The sequence below is a fragment of the Mustela nivalis genome (assembly GCF_964662115.1).
Source record: "Mustela nivalis genome assembly, chromosome: 5".
Lineage (NCBI taxonomy): Eukaryota > Metazoa > Chordata > Mammalia > Carnivora > Mustelidae > Mustela > Mustela nivalis.
The window spans coordinates 74633419-74652402 of record NC_139024.1 but is presented as its reverse complement, the minus strand read 5'-3'; the positions used below and the strand labels follow the sequence as shown (position 1 = coordinate 74652402).

Genomic DNA, 18984 nt, shown 5'->3' with positions numbered 1-18984 from the left:
AGGGCTTATGGGTTCCAAATTAGAAAATATACCCGCAGTTGATGCTTATTATTTGCACACTCCATATCTGTGAATTTTCCTCATTAAGTCATTCCAGACTTAGGCAGAGCCCGGGGAAACTTGGGCTGGCAGGCATGCCTACCTTTCTAGCTGAGGTCAAACAAGGCGAAGCTCTCTCTTGTTTCAGTAAACAACTGCCCTTTTCATACACTACAGATACACCATTTTTGTGCTTTTCAGGGGAGGGGGCTGATTTTGCTATTTAAAATGGCTCACGTGAAATGTTGGTCAGTTCAGTAAGCTCACCGGGTTTCACTCAGGTGTCAGTTCTAATGATGACGGCCCTGAGCTCAAAGTTCATGAGTCAGCAATACCTAAATACGTTATCTTTAAACAGAAACCCACATAAAACAAGGTTTTATATTGATCATTTAACAAAAATATTGAGTACAGAAGGTCACAGGATCCAAACTCCGTATTTCCATCAGGAGCTAGGGTTCTGGTGCTAAATCCAAATGCACCCTCCTTCCTCCCTCCCTGGGGATCTGCCCTTGGCCCCCTGGGCTCGAGGACCCACTACAGCGGGGTCAGGCCTGGGCAGGGCCTGAGAAAGGCGCCCGCGGCCAGGGGTGGGCGCCCTCGGTGCCGCGCGCGGAGCGGCCGGCAGGTGGCGCCCGGCGGCGGGCTCCTTCCCCGCGTGGTCCCGGCCAGGTGGACTGGACGCCGCGGCGCTAACCACAGCGGCAGTGCAGGCGGCCCCCGGTCCCCCACCCCTTCCCCGCAGCGCTCGCGACAAGTGCGCAGGGGAGGGCGAGCGCGTGCGGCGGGGCCAGCTGCGTTCCGAGCCCGGGCACCGCCGCCTGCTTCTCTGGAAGCGCCTGGGAGCCCCGCGGCGCGGAGTCCGAAGACGGCCACCATGGAGGCGCAGGCACAAGGTGAGTGGTCGCCCATCGCCCTGAGGGTCGCGTCCTGGCGCTCAGAGAGGCGTTTCCCGGCACCACGTAACTTTGCTCTCGGACGGAGCGGATGGGTGCCATCTCACACGTCCGCCACTCTCCGCTCCTGCCCGCGCCTGCGGGATAAATCACTGCTCCCCAAACTCGGGATTTGCTGTGAGGCTGGGGCCAGCAGAGATGCTAAGTGGAGAGGTCTCTCCGCTGGAAATGCGCCCACAGAGTGCTCGACTTCTTTTCCCAGCCAATGCCCCCTCCTCCCCCTCCCCCGCGTTCCCAACCTCGCGAGTGCCCGAAGGACCTGTTGTGCAGGGTCTGGAATCCGCGAGGCGTTCCCCTTGCCCCTGGGGGAACAGGAAGGGAGCGCGACTCCTCTTGGCCTGAGCCGTGGGCTGGCGTCCCGTCCCGAGTTCGAGCTGGGCGGCGCGCGCTGGGGTAGGGGCTGCGCGGAGACCCGGGGCTCACGGCTGCGCCAGGGGCTTGCCCAGCCCGGACTTGCCTTCTCAGGAGGGAGAGCGTTACCCGCCCGGGATCTCCAAGCGATAGACGCGTGTGCCCCCGTTTCCCAGGGTCGGGGAGCAACCTCTGCCTCCTCGCCGGGCGGGGCGCGCAGGGTCCCGGGCCTCAGTCCGGCCGCCTCGATCCCCGCTCCTGGGGTCGCCCGCTGTAGGAGCCCCGGCGGCGGCGTCACCAACGGCAGCCTCGGGTCTTGGGGTCATACTGGGACCAGGGGTAGGGAATCCGTATGAAACTGTGCGAAAAGGGGAGTACATGGAGAGAGAAGCAGAGGTGGGCGGATGTCTAGCTGGAGTCTGGTGAGGAAGGACAATGACCGTGGAGTCTACACTGGGAACACCACCAAGGAGGGAGGGATGCGGAGTTCAGCCCTCTTTAGCCTTTAAAACAATCATCACTACCTTTCTTCCACACTGCAAGAAATACTGTGATGGCTTTTAAAATAGAAATTTAACAAAAAAAAAAAAAGGGGGGGGGGCAAAATAAAGGTAAGAAGAGGTTCCAGACCCTTTCCCGAATGAAAGGGATTTGGTGGGTGCTTGGGCCTGGCTGGAGTCGTCCAGCAGGTTTGCTGCCAGGATTACAGTTGCCTGAACAGTACGAACCATCCTGGTGTGTTCCATCAGCCAAGATCCTGCCCATAAAGCTGCTGCTCCCAGTGTTTTTTATTCCCCATTATCTCATAGGAAAGGAGAATTCAACCAAGGGCAGGGATTGTTGGTCAAATTCAAAGGCAGTGGTTGGTCTGGAGGCCTTCTCTCCTGACCTGAAGCAGGTGGGAACAACACGGGAGCTTTCCAGCCTGCCTTGCAGATAAGAATTATTTATTTGCAGAATGTTAAATACCGATCCCAGAGCAGTCGAAATGGAATGATTGGGGCCTGGGCATGGGTGTATTTGAAAGGTTCCCAAGTAATTGGTTATTCATTGAGATTGGAGAAAGACTCATCTGAATTGTTAAGACAGCTAAACTACAGGTCAGAGCCATGCGTGTCGTTGGTTTGTTTTACTTGAAAGATTTACTTGCCAAATATCCCAGTGCTTTCCTTTTGCCAAGTACTGTGCTAGGGGAAGCAAACACAGACTTGGTTTTTGCTTCATGACATTTATAGTAGAGGAAGTAAAAGACATTAATTTGATAGTTACTAATAAATAAAGTGTAAAATCGCAGCTGTGTTAATGTTATAAAAGAGGGCCACATAGTGCCCGTGAGAGCCTGAAAGTCTGGCCTAGTAGGTGATAATCAAAATAGTGACGATTGTTTACCATGTCCCTGCTTCTGTTTGTGCCTTTTCCACTTGTTGACTCACTGCTTCAAACAGTCCCATAAGGTCGTGTTCTCATTCCCGTGCTCCGGAGAGGAGAGAAGCAGAGCATGTGAATTCCTCTAACATCAAGTAGGCAGTGAGTAGCAGAGCCCGTGCGGTGACTGCCTGTCCCCACTCAAGGCCTGCCACTTTTAGGGAAAACTAAAACTGAAGTCCCCATTTATCTCCCCCCTACCCTCTTTGCCACTCTTTCTTCCCTCTCATGAGTGGGTGGACTCTGAAGGGGTGAGGAGCCCAAGATAAAGGGCAAGTGAAGTTATCCTCTGGAGATCAGGACTAGGGTGATGGCCAGCCAGGGAGGAGAGAAATGAACAGGTTTAAGAACTACTTAGGATGAAAAATCAGCTAATTTGGAATGGGCCTGTAAGGATGGGTGTGAAGGTGACTCTAACTTTATACTTTTACAACCAGATGGATGATAATTTGCCTCTTAAATCCTCATTTTCCCAGTACTTGGAGTTCTTCACTTTCAGACTTTTTTGGGTCATTTAAGCAGCAGACCTATTAAGTTCTTTAAGAAAACATTTCATAAAATGTTTATAGTTTAGATGAATGGGAAAATCTTACCCCTTGACACATGTTTCTGGTCAAATGAATTGCCTGTTAGATTCTTAGAGACTCATCTGGTTTCCTAAGGGTGAGTTTCTATCATCGGCACAGTTTATTTTAGAATTACCTCGAGTGGGGATGGCTTATCTTGTTGCCTCTTGATCTAAAAACAAGCAAAATTGAGTGAGATGAAGTAGGCGGTGCCGCTGGGATGTTCCCTTGTACTTCCTAGGAGATCTGCAGGTGCTTAAACATGGTTTGTATGGATAGCTCGGTAAATGCAGCAGCAAGGTCTTTTAGAAATTTTTCCATAAGTGAAAAAAAATTTCCATAAGTGAAATTCTGCAAATATGTACCTTGACTTTATAAAATAATAGATTACTTCCAGCAGAATAAGAAGACATTCTGGGAAGCCGACAGAACAGAAAACATAGAGTTGGGATTATGCACAGAATGATCCAATGAGAAGGAGCTGGAGAACAGTGTGGAATGACAAGCCTACAGGAAGCCAGCATTCTCAGTTGCTTTCCTGGTACTAGAGAATTTTGCATTAATAAAAATGATATATTAGAGAGCGGCTTTGGTTAGGAATGTAGCATTTTTTTTTTTTAAAGACTCTATTTATTTTTTTGACAGACAGAGATCACAAGTAGGCAGAGAGAGAGGAAGAAGCAGGGTCCCTGCTGAGCAGAGAGCCCGATGCGGGGCTCGATCCCAGGACACCGGGATCATGACCCGAGCCGAAGGCAGAGCTCCAACCCACTGAGCCACCCAGGCGCCCCAGGAATGTAGCATTTTTGTGAAACATATGACAATTCTTTGAAATAAAAATTCCTGATTTTTTTAAACTACCTTTCAAGATTTCATGACTTTAGGAAATAACTTTGTTTTTGTCTTTCCGAGTGTCTTTAATGTTAAAAGGAAAATTTTCTCACTTAACACTTGCATCTATTTAGGTTCATAATTGTATTAATTTTGGGGTGCCTGGGTAACTTAGTCACTTTAGCCTCTGCCTCTTGATTTCGGCTCAGGTCATGATCTCCGGGTTCTGAGACTGAGCCAGAGGAGGGCCGTGCAGAGCCTGCTTAAGACTCTCTCCCTCTCCCCTTGCCCTTCCCCTGCTCTAAAAATAATTTTAGAAAATAATTTTATTAGTTTCCTATGACTGCTGTAGCAAATTACTACAAATTTAGTGGCTTAAAACAACAGAAATTTATCCTCACGGTTCAGAAGCCTGGAAGTCCAAAATCACTATCACTGGACCACAACTGAACTGTCAGGTGGGCTTTGTTCCTCTAGAGGCTCTAAGAATTGATTCCTTGCCTCTTCCAGCTTCTTTCTGGTGGCTCTGGCGTTCGTTGGCCACATCACTGCCTTGGAGGTCACATTGCATTCTGTCAGATCTCTCTCTGTCTTTTATAAGAATGCTTGCGATTTCATTTAGAGCTCATCTGAATAATCCAGGATAATCTCCATTTCCCAAGATCCTTAAATAATCATATCTGCAAAGACCCCTTTCCCATATAAAGAAACATTTACGGGTTCCAAGGATGGGGACCTGATACATTGGGGGTCATTATTCAGCCTACTACAGTAATTATTTTTTATATTCAGAGAGTCTACTCAGGAGGATTCTCAGAGATCTGTAAATGACATTAAGTTATAAATGTCAGATAAATCTTACCTGTTTCCAAATTCCATAAAGTGAAAATATCATGTATAACGTCCATTATAATTATACTTTGTTCACAGGACATTTATTGATACCATCATGTTCCAGGAAGAACTTACAGCAGTTTATACATGTGTAAAAAAAACACAGCAAGATAATCTAAATTAGAAACAGGTGAATGAAAATAAACAAGTATCAAAACAGAAAATGAGGCAAGGAATGAAGCCGTAGAAAACTGAATACAGTTATATCCTTTTTCCTTAATATTGCATGGAAGACTAAGTCTTGCTTTGTAAACAAAGTACGTTATTTTGTTAGAAAACAATAAAATAATCCCTCTTCTCCATGCCAAATAGCAACAGGCTAAGTCTCTTATAGTGTAGGGATCATATTACTCGAGGAAAATACTTGTTTTGGATATTTCAGGGGCTATAATCATAAACCTCAAACTATGGGAGGTAGGTGTTACATATTTTAATTTATGATTTTTAAAAATTTTTTATTAAGAGTATTCTTACTGCCTTTAAAGCTACCTCCTGTAGTTTTATTTTCCCTCCAAAAGTGTTAATATAGGGAGTATTGCATCTATAATTAGTCAGTCATTTGCAGCAAACTTCTACTGTTATTTTAATTAAAGTTCTTATAAAATCTAATCATAAAAATGATAGATATTAGAGTATATTGGAACCTATTTTGAATTTTTGCTCTAATATACTTCTTGTTTTCTTAATACTTTGGGTAGGTAGAATCTGAGAAGTTGCTTCAAAAAACTTATAAGCAGGAGAGTCCATTTTTGTGGCCTGTGACAGATTTGATTCTTGGTGAGATGCAGTAAATAATAAATAAGTGCCTTGGCAAATATTGATTTGCTAAATATTTCAACACGTATTTATTGATTACTATAGTAATAACAAATACCCAACAAGCACTTACTACTGAAAGGCAACAGATGTTATAGTTAGGATTCCAGAATCCAAGCAAACTGCCTGAATTTTAGTTCTGTCATTCTTCTCACTCACTATTAATATGACGGGGGACAAGTTTACTTGATCCCTCTGGGCCTTGGTGTTCCCATACTTAAAGTGAGAATAATAATAGTAGCCATGTTGTAGGATTGTGTCAAGGATTTAATGAGTTAATACATGTGAAATGCTTTAAAACAGTTCCTAGCACATGATAAATACTAAATAAATGTTGGCTGTTGCTTTTAGTGGCCAAGAACTTTGCATGCATTATCTTATTGAATTCTTATAGTAATACTATGGGATAGATACCATTACCTTTTTTTTTTTTTAAACATTTTATTTATTTATTTATTTGAGAGAGAGAGAGTGTGCAAGAGGGTGAGGGAGAGAGAGACAGGGAGCACACTCACGTGTGTGCACACATGAGGCAAGGGTTGGCGGGGGGACAGGGAAAAGGGGCAGAGGGAGAGCCAGAAGCAGACTCCCCACTGAGCCGGGAGCTTGATGTGGGGCTCGATCCCAGGACCCTGGGATCTTGATCTGAGCCAAAGGCAGATGCTTAACTGACTGAGCCACCCAGGCACCCAGATACCATTATTTTTTACTCATTTTGTAGACACGGAAATTAAGATCAGAAAAATTAAGTGTGGAAGGAAGAATTCACCACTTCACCCCTACACTAGCCCCGAGGTCATGTGCGGGATGGCATATGCCAGCAGAAGGTGAAGATGAATTTGACACGAGTCATCTTTTTAGGGAGGATCTCTGGGAAGAGCCGTCCCCGTGTGTATGCACACAGAACTGATGAGATCGCACATCTCCATCCCAGGGGGAGTTTTTGAATACTAGAATGCTGATTAGAACTAACTCACACTGAGGGGGACAATAACAATAATATTTTAATGGTGTTTTTTGTTTTAATGCCAGATACCATGTTATACACTACAAAATTGTGTTGTTTAATAAATAAAATGAAATCCCGAGGAAGGTAATGTTATTTCTGTTTTACAAATGAGGACACTGAATGACAGAGTAGTTACCCAACGTTCTCTAACTCATACAGCTTGGACGTGTTGGAGCCCAGATATGAAATCCGGAAGTGTGACTTCATACACTGGGATTTTAATTACTGTTCTGTACCATCTCCTTAAATTGGCATGCATAAGCAGTCAATGTGCAGAGTTACAAATCATAGATTTTGCTTTATATTCATACGGTCAAGGGGGTTTTTAAAAGGGCAGTACTTAGTTGCACTGTCTATCCTACATATGAGCAGGGTCTAGGTGTGAAAGAATATGGCCAGAACTCCTGAGGTCTGCAAGAATAAGCCCCATAATATGGCAAGCTGGGGCCGGGGACCCCGTGGGGTGGGGTGGTAGGGTGCTCCTTTATGAACGAACAACCTACTGTTTTAGTTCTGCTTTCAAGATGAATTCTGTAAGTCACAAGCCATGTGATGCTTAGAACCAGTATAGAATTTTATTATTAACTGCAAAGACACTTCAGATATGGAATGCTTCAGAGATGTTAACTCCACTTGGTGTTCCTTCATATCCGTAATCTCAGGACTGTAGAATAATTGAGAGCCATTAGGATCTGCACGTTTGTTTCCCGAAAGTAGGATGCTGGCTGAAAGGACTAGTTTCTCAAGAAACACCAAAAAGGGAAAGATCTTTACGGTGTCCCCAATATTATTATTACTTGTTAACGCGAATACGTTTCATTTATTTAGCTGGTTCCCAAGCCGTTTTGCATAATGCCTACTTTAACAAGGTACCTAGTGGGAAAAATGAATAGGCAGTGGGTTTGTCCTTAAGGAACTGTAGCAATTTCTTTGTTAAATTTTTGTGGTCTAAAGTGGCCAAAAAAGAAGGTATCAGCCTCGGCTGTCCCCCCCAGCTTGCTCTCCATCTGTGCACATGTTCACTGCAACTGCAGGTCTTGAATTGTCCCCAACACCTGGAAGCTGTCTCTTCCGTTCACTGAGGTAGGATGCAGTGAGGAGCACCAAGAGGGCGATCCCAAACTGTGGATGTTCAAGCCCGTCATTTTATCTCCCATTGGAAGTTTAAGAAATGCAGTGCGGTTTATTTAAAATATATGTATTAAATTAGGAATCATCCTTAATGCACCAGGGAAGGCCGCAGAACATTTTTAAATGAATTTGAGTTGTCTACAAGAAAGCTTTGGGTCCTCAAGGAAAGATAAATTTTAAATAGTTTCTCACAGCATGAGTCGTTTATAAGTGTTGCATTTTGATGCAGAGGAGATGAAATTCCCAAAATACAACCACAAATCTTCAAGAATACCCTTTCGTCACCAACATATTGCTTCCTTCCCCAAAGACAACAATCTGGCACTTAGCTATTTGTGCTATGGCCAGATAATGTACCGCGCGCCGAAAATGTATGTGTGTGTTACGCCTCATCTCCAAATCTACCTGTGGTTATTTGTACCCTACGAATTACATTTTCCTGATGTGTATCTAAAATATAGAATCCTCCAAACCCTTGAAAATTGCAAAACACATTTTTCTTATAATTAGCCTTTTCTTTTGTCAATCGCGAGCAAGCGCCTCATGAAGGATCTTAGAAGCAGAGTGGATTCATTCAAAAGAAAAAGCTTGGGTGGTGGGAGAGGTTCTCTTCAGATCTCTTGATTTCCGAGTCTTGAGCTGTCAGATATTTTTTTCCTATGATTTCCACCCCCTACCACACACATACTGAAAGTAGCAATCATGAGAGCTACAAAGAAAATTGTCTGTATTTTCCCACCATTTTGGCTTCCAAGATGGATTCCTTTGTACCTGAAGGCATCATGGAAAGATGGCTCCCTTACTTAAGAGTTAGGGCAGACCGGGAAGAAAGTGCAGTCTTAGGCCTCTGATAATTCCATTTTTGACACCCCAAGGCCCCTCCTGGAAGTTTCAACATATCTGTGTTTCCTGCAAAGTTTCTTTCAAAAGATCCTCGGTTCCTCACAATTTCCCCAGGCCGAGAAACGCACTGTGGGCAAGGAAAATACCTCTTTGTCATGGGCCTTCTGTGTACCAGGTAGGGTTCATTTATGTGGCGTTTGCTCCTCAGATCCCCAGAGCGTGCTCTCCAGGACACGGGCCTTGAAAGAAGGAAGCATATTGTGAGGATTAGACCTTGCATTTTTTCCACTGCAGCACTTTCGAGAATGTGTGGAAATAAGAACGCACATTCAGAAATTTTTTGAAATGTGATCTTGCTAGTTTGAAAGATCTGCATGCAGAACGTGCTAGGGGGAGTACCCAGCAGCCAGAAGGTGGGTGGTTACTTTCTGGCAGTGCCACACAGGGGCACTCGACATACTCTTTGGCACCTTGGAGAAGAGCCTGGCCCCTCTGGCCAGAAATTGTATTGGCACCCACCAGAGAGGAAGGCCTTGTATTTAACCAATAAACAATCTAATGTGTTTGAAAAGCAAGTATTGTATAGGGAAAAAAAAGCAAGGTGGATTGGGTAACAGTAAGCAGATGGAAAACACATCTGAAAGGAAATTCAGGGATGCTTTTGCGAAGTATTGGCAGCACAGTATTGCCTGCCTCCCCCCACCCCCAAGTAAATTCTTCGGGTTATTGATGCAGGGCCCTTGAGCACAATGGTCAAGAAAGAATTCTTGAGACGTTTTAGGTTCAAAAGGTGCTTTTATTCTAGCACAGGGACAGGACGTGGGCAGAAGCAGCTGCACTGTGACTGTGAGGAGTGACTCATAGAATTTAAAGTTTTGCGGGGTGGGTAGAGATCACGTATGTCTCTAAAAGGATTTCTCCATGTTAAAGAAGTGTTCTAGGATCCTGGAGGTCTGGTACCTCAAGGTAAGGCTGCTTTTAGTCCCTAGTGAAACATCAACATTAAGGCAGCTATGGGTTCTATGAGGAATGTCAGTCACACTCAGCTTGTCTCAAGTTGTAAGGAAATTTAATTTTCACTACATTTCTCTTGCCTTTGTTCTCCTCAACAGTTATGTTATGGGGTAGCTCCTTTCTTCATTAAAGAGTTCTGAGCAAATAGTTGATCTGTGGTATCTAGCACTACCCTTTTATATCCTGCTGTTGATGTGAAATGTTGGGGTCTAGGAGCTAATGGTTCAGAAAGAATTCTTGGGACGTCTTTGTTGCAAAAAAGGTGTTTTTATTAAAGCACGGGGACATGACCCGTGGACAAAAAATGCTGCACTAGAGTTGTAAGGAGTGACTGGTTATATACTTTCAAGTTGGGAGAGATTAGGGATAGTGTAGATCTCTAAGGGATTTGGAAGCAAGGTTTCCAGGACCTTTAAAGGTCATTTATTACTCTCTGGTAAACTTGTGGTCGTGAGACCCTTTAGGTCGTGGACCATATGCTTGGAAGGTGATTGCTAACTTATATCTTGGTGAGGGCGGGGCAGGGGAGGTGGATAGAGGTAAAGGAAGTTTCCAAAGGGATTTTCAGACATTAAAGAAGACTCCTGGTGGGGGGGCGCCTGGGTGGCTCAGTGGGTTAAAGCCTCTGCCTTCCGCTCAGGTCGTGATCCCAGGGTCCTGGAATCGAGCCCCACATCAGGGGGGGTCTCTGCTCAGTAGGGAGCCTGCCTCCCTCTCTCTCTCTCTCTGTGTCTGCCTCTCTGCCTACTTGTGATCTCTGTCAAATAAATAAATAAAATCTTAAAAAAAAAAAAGACTTCCGGGATCTTGGAGGTCAGACTAATGTCAAGCTCAGGTTGGCTTTTGCCTCTAGCAAGGCATTAACATTGAGGCACTTGAGTTCAGGTAGGAAGGTCACTTTGCCCTCTCAAGTACTTGTCAATGGGGTATACGTTGTAAGAAAAGTTAATTATTTTTCTTTCTGCCTTTCTTCTCCACATCATTATCCCAAATCTTACAATCAGATACAGATATAACTTTTGAAGACCTTTGCTAAGGGAGGCTATTATGAAAACAAAATTCAGCTGAGTAAATTTGAAGATCTCATTGACGTGTTTTCAACAATACATGAATTGGGCAGGATCCCAGCTAGCAAGCAGAGAGGGGCTCTGAGGAGCTGTATAAAATGGAAGGCTTTTATAGACAGAAGGGGTTAGGAAAGAAAAAGGAAATTTCTAGCTAAGAGTGGATTGTTTCAGGCAAGGTCACCTTCCCCATCTGTGGGGGTCGGAAGAGGTCCATCGGTCAGATTACCCCACTAGCGCTGAGCTCTGACTCAAGCCTTACTCCTTAGAGGTTACCTTGCTAGACGAGGCTGAGACTGCAGTTAGCTTAGGTATTCCGTCTTGATTTGCTGATGTGGGGTTTAGCAACAGCGACTTCATTTAGGCCTGTCATCTCCTTAACGGCGTATAAACCCATTTCTGTTTGGCTTCATCCCACATTTTGTGAACTTATAGTTAAATACGCTTGTTCGCGAGGAGCCAGGAATTTACAACATACACAGGTACAACAACTACCTTCCTGTGGAGATCTGAGCTCTGGAAAGGAATGAACTTGGTGCCAGTGTTCTGTTTGATTCCCGAGGGGCTCAGTGCCCTCTGTTCTCCAGTGATGCCCTGTGCCCAAATCTGCGGAGCTGGCCTCTGTCCTTCGTAGAGTTTTGTGTTTCTACTCAGCTCTTTTCCAAGGCTGAGGGAAAATAAATACTCTAGATGAATGTAATGGGACCTGTTATATTGCCGGAGGCATAAAGGTCCCATAATAGCTTTGAATTTGGGTTCTAGTTGATTTGAGGAAAAAGGGAACGAGCTCTTCCTCTTTTTTAAAAAATTATTTACGATTTATCTTTTTTTTTTTTAAAGATTTATTTATTTATTTGAGAGGGAGAAAGAGAATGAGAGCAGGCATACATGCCTGTGCCAGTGTGAGCAGGGGAGGAAGCGGGGCAGGGAGAGGGGGAGATGGACGGGAAAATACTGGAGCCTGAGGCAGGACTCAATCCCAGGACCCTGAGATCGTGACCTGAGCTGAGACCAAGCGTTGTTTAACAGACGGAGCCACCAGGTGCCCCAATTAGCTTTCAATCTTAAAATAAATATCCAGTGATCAGTTCTCAGGCCTCATCTTGGTTGACCTACCAGCACAAGCCCTGTCTCAACCTCTTTGCTTTCTGTCTGCCCTCTCTCTTGTGAGTTGCTCAGGACTCATGGTTTTAAAATTCCATCCAAACACTAAGAGCTCCCGAATTTCAGATTCCCTTCAACTTCATGCTACCCACTTGATATGTCTGCATGAATGTCTAATAAGTATCTCGACTTAACATGACTACCACTGAACTTCTGGTGTCCTTCCTCCAAAATATCACTAGTTCTCCCAAAGTTACCCCTTTGTCAGTTAATGGCAACCCCGTTTCAAATGCAGAAGCCCAAAGCCTGAGAGGTTTTTGCCTGGGGCGGGTTTTCCCTATCATAACCCATCTTTAGTCTGTCATGCCAGAGCCACTAACAAAATACATCTCCAGTCAAACAACTTCCCACCCTTCTGTTGATAGGGCCTTGGCCCAGGCTACCATCATCTCAGCCGGTTTCTGCAAGACTTTCCTAGCTGGGCTCCCTGTTTTGGCCCTTGCCTATCTTCAGTCCATTTCCAACATGGTTACCAAAGTGATCTTCTCAAAACATTTGGTCCCGTGCCACTCCTCCTTTCAAAACTCTGCAATAACTCATTTTTCTCACAATGAAGGGCAGAATCCTGACACCAGCCGAAAGGAAGGATGCTGTGTGATCTATATTCCACTTTCTCCCCTGTGACTTGCCTGACTCTGTGTCCCCATGCCCTCCTGCTTAATTCTCTTTACTTGGTCTTCAGCGCCTTTCAATTTACTGATCCTTCTGCCTCAAAAACTCTTCCTTGAATACCTTGCTGGCTTGTGTCCTCATCTTCTTGCCAATCAATGTTACCCTGAGGCCTGGCAACTGGACCCCTGTGGTCAGGAGACCATCCTCCATTGGTTTCTCAAGTTTCTGCACAACTGATCCTCTGAGCAAAGGCCTTAACAGCTAATTTTCTCTGCACAATCTTTTCAGGAATGTTTTGCATAGCAGGCGGCCTTGGAAAGTAGAAACTCTCCCTTATGGGCAGATTGATTTACTGTCCGGGATAATAAAGATCAGGTCTCCCTCTGGATCAGGTCTAGGGCCGATGGGCTAGCAGCCACCTTATGAAATCAGGGCCTCAAAATCTCAGTGTTAAGTTCCTGAAACACACCCCACTGTGTAAACAGGCAACACCTGACCCTCCTCACGTCACCCTTCTGCAGTTAGGGCTCAGGGAACTGATGCAATGATGTACTATGGCCATTGCTATTGCTGTGAATACTTGTCTCTTTTTTTCCCCTTGATCCAGGCGTCTGTGTCTTTCACCACGATCTTTGAAACTGACAGGCTAATTTGCTAGCTTGCAAGTAGGGTAAAATCTGACCCTTCACAATTCTTGACCCCTGTCCTGAGCCATTAATTTAGAGGGCCCTGCTTTAGCCTTTGTCTGAACCCTGTTGAGAATGTCTATAGGCCCACCTAGAACCTATGCCTCCTTTTCTAGACCACCCTCTTGATACCTGGGACTCCGGAACTGTCTGCCCAAAAAACCTTGTGTGTGTTACCAGGCTTGCACGTGCCTTCCTTGGGCAACCGTGCTATCAGGATGTACATTCCTAATCCTGAGGGACTGACAGCTGGCCACTTTGGGAGGCGGCACTGGGAGTGGCTTGGACAGGCTAGGGTACAGGTTCTTGAAGGGTGATCCCTTGACCAGCACCACCAGCCTTGCCTGGGAAGAAATGCCTTGTTAGAAATGCAAATTCCTACCCTAGACCTGCTAAATTAGAAACTTCGGGGTAAGACATAAGACATCTGTGTTTTAGCATACCATCCAGATGATTCTGATGCACACGCCTTGTTTCCAGTTCTGTTGTTAACTCATGGGCCCCCCTACTGGCGCTTGTGGTGGACAAACCCTCAGATGACCCCAGGCATTTCGGACTTCTGGTGTTCACACCCTTGTATAATCCCTCCCCCTAGATTTCTGGCAGGACCTGTGACTTGCTTCTAACCAATAGAATACAACAGACATGATAGGACAGTACTCCCTTGATGATGTTGTTTTAATAAGACTGTTCTAGTGCACTGGAGGCAAGACTCTCCTTGTGGATTGATGAGGTACGTAGCCATGTATTAAGGCGCTGTTCCTGTCTCAATATGGGAAGTTTGTAGTCAGTTAGGTATTTTTATTTTCAAATGCAGGTCCTAAATTTTTACTCCAGAGGCTGGTATTTCCCATTTACTCGATTACTATATACTATTTCCTCCAGTTGGGGAGAGACTGTGGTCCTGTGAGTGGAAGCCAAGAGGAATAAACTAGATGAAAGGAAAAGAAAGGTTGTGTCCTATAAAGGGACTCTAGCCTGGGGGTGGGGAGCATGGATGTAGTCACAAAAATTTGGTTTCATGTCCCATTTCAATCCGTTCTTAGTCATCTTCGTTAACTAGCTCATCTACAAAGTGGTGAAAGTGGCAGCTGCCCTGTGGATTTTGTGACTACTGAGACAATGCATGCAAGGTGCTTGTGACCCTACTTGGGTCCTGTTACAACAAAGTGAGACTCATTTATTAATTCCTCCTGAAATATGCATCGCGCACTCTGAGTGCTGAGCGAGGGGACAGGGAAGCAGGTGAATGAACCAAAGTCCTTCCTCTGTGAACCTACTGCCCTATTTTTGTTACAGCTGTTAGACGTCAAGCTACTACCTTTAATGCATTCCTTTATTGAAAAATTCTTTGGGTTTTGTACACCACCTACCTCAAAGTTAAAAATAGCTTGCTGGAGCTAAGGCAAGATGAGTAGGTTGAAGTTAGAAATATAAATTGATAGAATTTTGGACATCTGGCCCATGTGCAAAGTTGTTTTCTGAAGCACAAGTTGTACCTACTAGAGCACCCTGAAAGTGGTTAAATATTTTATTTATTTTTTTAATTATTTATTTATTTTTTAAAAATTTTATTTATTTGACAGAGACAGAGATCACACGTAGGTAGAGAAGCGGGCAGAGAGAGGTGGGGAAGCAGGCTCCCTGCTAAGCAGAGAGCCTGATGCGGGACTTGATCCCAGGACCACGAGATCATGACCTGAGTCAAAGGCAGAGGCTTAACCCACTGAGCCATCCAGGTGCCCCAGGGGTAAATATTTTAAATGGTTGCTCTTTTGGTCCTTCTTTATTTACGCTGATGAAAGCTTAACGATGTGCATAGCAGACCTACAAAGCAACATTTATTGTTTGGACACATTCTGAGGATGAACAGGTTAAATTTTTGTTGATGTTCCCATGACTTCTCTCATAATAATTTAATAAACCTTTGGGGAACATGCCGCAGCGCTAATCTCTTCAGTTAGCAGATCTCATTTCTGGTCTCTCATAGCTTGGAGGCTAGCTGTTAGCGCACAGCCGTGCTGAAGGAATGCAAAACCATGGAGAGAGGTGTGTGTTCTGGATGGCAGGACTGAAAATTCTGCTGTCTGTTGCTTAGCAGCCTGTTGGAGATTTCTCTGTATTCTGAAAAGCTTCTAATGACAACTGTAGATTTCTGCTCCTGCCATTTTAAATATTAATTTTTAAAAAAGGCACAAATGTAAAGTTTTAATATATAGATGTATATACATAGACACACACACACACACATTACACTTACAAATGTGACCTGTTACTATCTCCTTTACTCTGCCTTATTTTTCTCTGTAGCCCTGTGGCATTTAACGTTATGCATAATTATTTTCTTTTTCTCCCAGTGAGCGTTAAAGTCCTTCTGGTCAGGGTCTTTGACTGTTGTCTTTATGGTCATATCACCAGTGTCTAGAAAATGGCTCTTTCGTGGATAGCACTGTGTCAGTACTTATGGGGAAATGATGAATGAATGGTGTTGAGTAAATACCATCATGTATGACCCTGGCAGGGTGTAATGGGGGGGGGGGTGAACATTTCAACTTTTTATAAAAAATTAACATTTTTAAAAATTGTATTATAACTTCTCATAAAAGCTCCCCAAATTGAAGAAGAGCTGAGATGGTAGTAAGAGGTCTCAGTACTGCTCCGCTGTCTTTCAGTGTCATTCCTGATGTTGACATCCTGGAGATGATCATTAAACTGAGGAGTCGGGCTATGTCACTGTAAACGCAGAAGCGGGAATAGAACTGAGTTGCTCCTCTCAAGGAGAGGGGAGTGACCGGGATCTGGAGTGGGTCAGGGGGATCTAGAGGGACATGGGGTGGAAAGGGCACACCGAAACTTAGTCGTAGAGGGACAAAAAAATAAAGAATGTGAGAGAAGGAGTTGCCTGAGGACTGAGGACGGGAAACTTAGAACAAGAGGTTCTTCTAATGATGTTGGCCCAGGAAACATATAAATGCCATCCTAGCTTCCCCTGTGATAGCGTTAGAAAATTCTGCATTGCTCATTCACATTTAATGTGGGAGTAGAGTTTTGTTATGGGACAGCACAAAAGAAGAGGTCACTGGATACCTGATGTATATTTTACCCAAAAAACGGTATTCCATTTCTCCCAACCTCCCCTCGAACAAATACAGAGCAAATACTGAGACTCTCCGTATGAGATGTGCAGATGAACCATATGCTTGCGTGCCCATGTTTTCCTGGCTGTCCTAGTGTAGGGATTCCAAGAAGGTGGAAGAAGGAGGAGGAGGAGGAGAGCTTCAGCCCAATCCCACGGGGAGTGGTTTGCCTGAGAAGCTGATTTTCAAAGCAGTTGAAAATCTTGGGTCAGCAACACCTGTTCAAGTTATTTTAACTGGACAATTGAGAGTCTCTTATAGAAATAGAAGCTACAGGGCGCCTGGGTGGCTCAGTGGGTTAAAGCCTCTGCCTTTGGCTCAGGTCATGATCTCAGGGTCCTAGGATCGAGCCCCACGTTGGGCTCTCTGCTCAGTGGGGAACCTGCTTCCTCCTCTCTCTCTGCCTGACTACTTGTGATCTCTATCAAATAAATAAATAAAATCTTAAAAAAAAAAAAAGAAATAGAAGCTACAATGATTTGGTGACATTTTCTTTTATAATGTACATGTGGCGTGTATTGCTTAGCAGATTTATAAAGTAAATTTATTTATTTATAAAATTATAAATAAATGTAAAATCTATAAATTTGTTTATGCATATATAAGTTATAATTATAAAGATTTAGGAGAAGATACGTCTGTAATCTTGTATTGCCTAAAAACATTCTGCAGGCTGCAAGTAGTTACTGAATGAAACTTGAAAAATGCTTATTTCCTTCCCTGAATCTGCCACTTCCCTCAAGACCTCACTGATAGCCTGCTAGGGTTTGAAATATTGATGAATATGAGCCCCATTCATCTCCAAATTTCACTGACCTTTCACTGGAGGGTATTTTTAGCTTTGTCGAGAATTTAGGGCAGAGAAAATCTGCAGAAATATCAGGTTATGTGGATATTCTTTCCGTTTCATAGAGCTGAAGATGGATTCTGTAAGATGAATATTTGAGTCATCATTCATCTTAGGCTAATTAAAGTAGCATAGCTCCCTGATAAGTAAGGTGCCAAGAAGTTCCTGAGTAAATTAAAAACATGTCAACATATCCTTCTTGTAAAATCTAATCTTTTTTTTTTTTTTTAAATTTTATTTATTTATTTGACAGACAGAGATCACAAGTAGGCAGAGAGGTAGGCAGAGAGAGAGAGAGAGAGGAGGAAGCAGGCTCACTGCTGAGCAGAGAGCCCGAGGCTAGGCTTGATCCCAGAACCCTGGGATCATGACCTGAGCCGAAGGCAGAGACTTTAACCCACTGAGCCACCCAGGCGCCCCATAAAATCTAATCTTAATACAAATGGATATAATAATTTTGATAACTAATTACTTGTTTAGATCCTATGTAAATACTGTGAATGTGATATTAAACTGTTACTGACATCCTAGCGCATACGGTTAATGTTGCTACTAATACATTAGTTTTTTGAGCCGTGAGACAGATTCCTCAACACATTGGTGGAGTGGTGATGTTCTCTTGACCTGACTTGCTGGCTGGCTCCCCATGGACATTATCCACTGACTCTCCACTTTCCATTTTCCCATGCAAGAGTGTTTGCTCATGTGGTTTCACTCGCCTCAAATGCTGTTCCCCCTCATTTTGACTTGTCACATCCCTCTCCACTGATGAGCTCCTGGTTTTCCCTGTGCAGGCTATCTCCCCTTTTCTCAACCCCTGCTGCATTATGTCCTTTAGAACAGGGTCATCATTTAGGATTCCAGGGACTTTCATGCAATCTCATGTTGTAGATGAAAGCACTCCCAGAGATGAGGGGATTGACCTAGACTAGTTGCTCATAAGTGGGGACACCAGAACAAGGGCTTGAGTTTTCTGAAATTCTCTCTGTGCACATGCAGCCTTTCACCTTCTGCAGCTAGCTACGGTGGTTTGTCCCTCTGTCCTGTTGAAAAGACTTTTTGAAAGTTTATTTTTAATTTAAAAATTAAAAACTTAATTTAAAATTAAAAATGTAATTTAAATTTAGAATTAAAAGTTTAAAATTTAAAATTTATTCATTAAAGTCAGATTCAGAAAACGTACTTCTGAGTACAGCTTGCCAATCTTACTCTATTGGTAAAATTAGCAAATGTTAATAAAGACTTTTATTTATTTTTTTAAAGATTTTTCTTATTTATTTGACAGACAGAGATCACAAGTAGGCAGAGAGAGGGGGGGAAGCAGGCTCCCTGTTGAGCAGAGAGCCCGATGCGGGGCTTGATCCCAGGACCCTGGGATCATGACCTGAGCTGAAGGCAGAGGCTTTAACCCACTGAGCCACCCAGGCACCCCAATGAAGACTTTTAAAGGAACTTTATAACTGGTGTACACATTTAGTTGATCCGCTCAACTTCATATTTAAAGACTTAAGTTTTCTAATTGACTAGCCTTCCTGAGTACTTAAACCTTCTAAATCTAAAAATCAAATACCTAAATATAGTAAATCTAGAATTCTCTTA

At 43.9% G+C, this 18984-nt stretch overlaps 1 protein-coding gene across 5 annotated transcripts in view; it reads left to right on the top strand.

Moving 5' to 3' along the window:
* The first annotated feature begins 684 nt into the window (after positions 1-684).
* TPD52L1 (TPD52 like 1) overlaps positions 685-18984 on the top strand; it is a 99847-nt gene continuing 81547 nt past the window's right edge. For 2 of the 5 annotated variants that reach the window (XM_082729993.1, XM_082729992.1), the window contains exon 1: positions 688-935. In XM_082729993.1, the coding sequence (XP_082586119.1) occupies positions 917-935 (19 nt within the window). In that variant the 5' untranslated portion in view covers positions 688-916. Of the gene's footprint in view, positions 936-14112; positions 14135-18984 lie in introns of those variants that run through there. The other 3 variants (XM_082729994.1, XM_082729991.1, XM_082729995.1) reach the window with 3 other exon arrangements.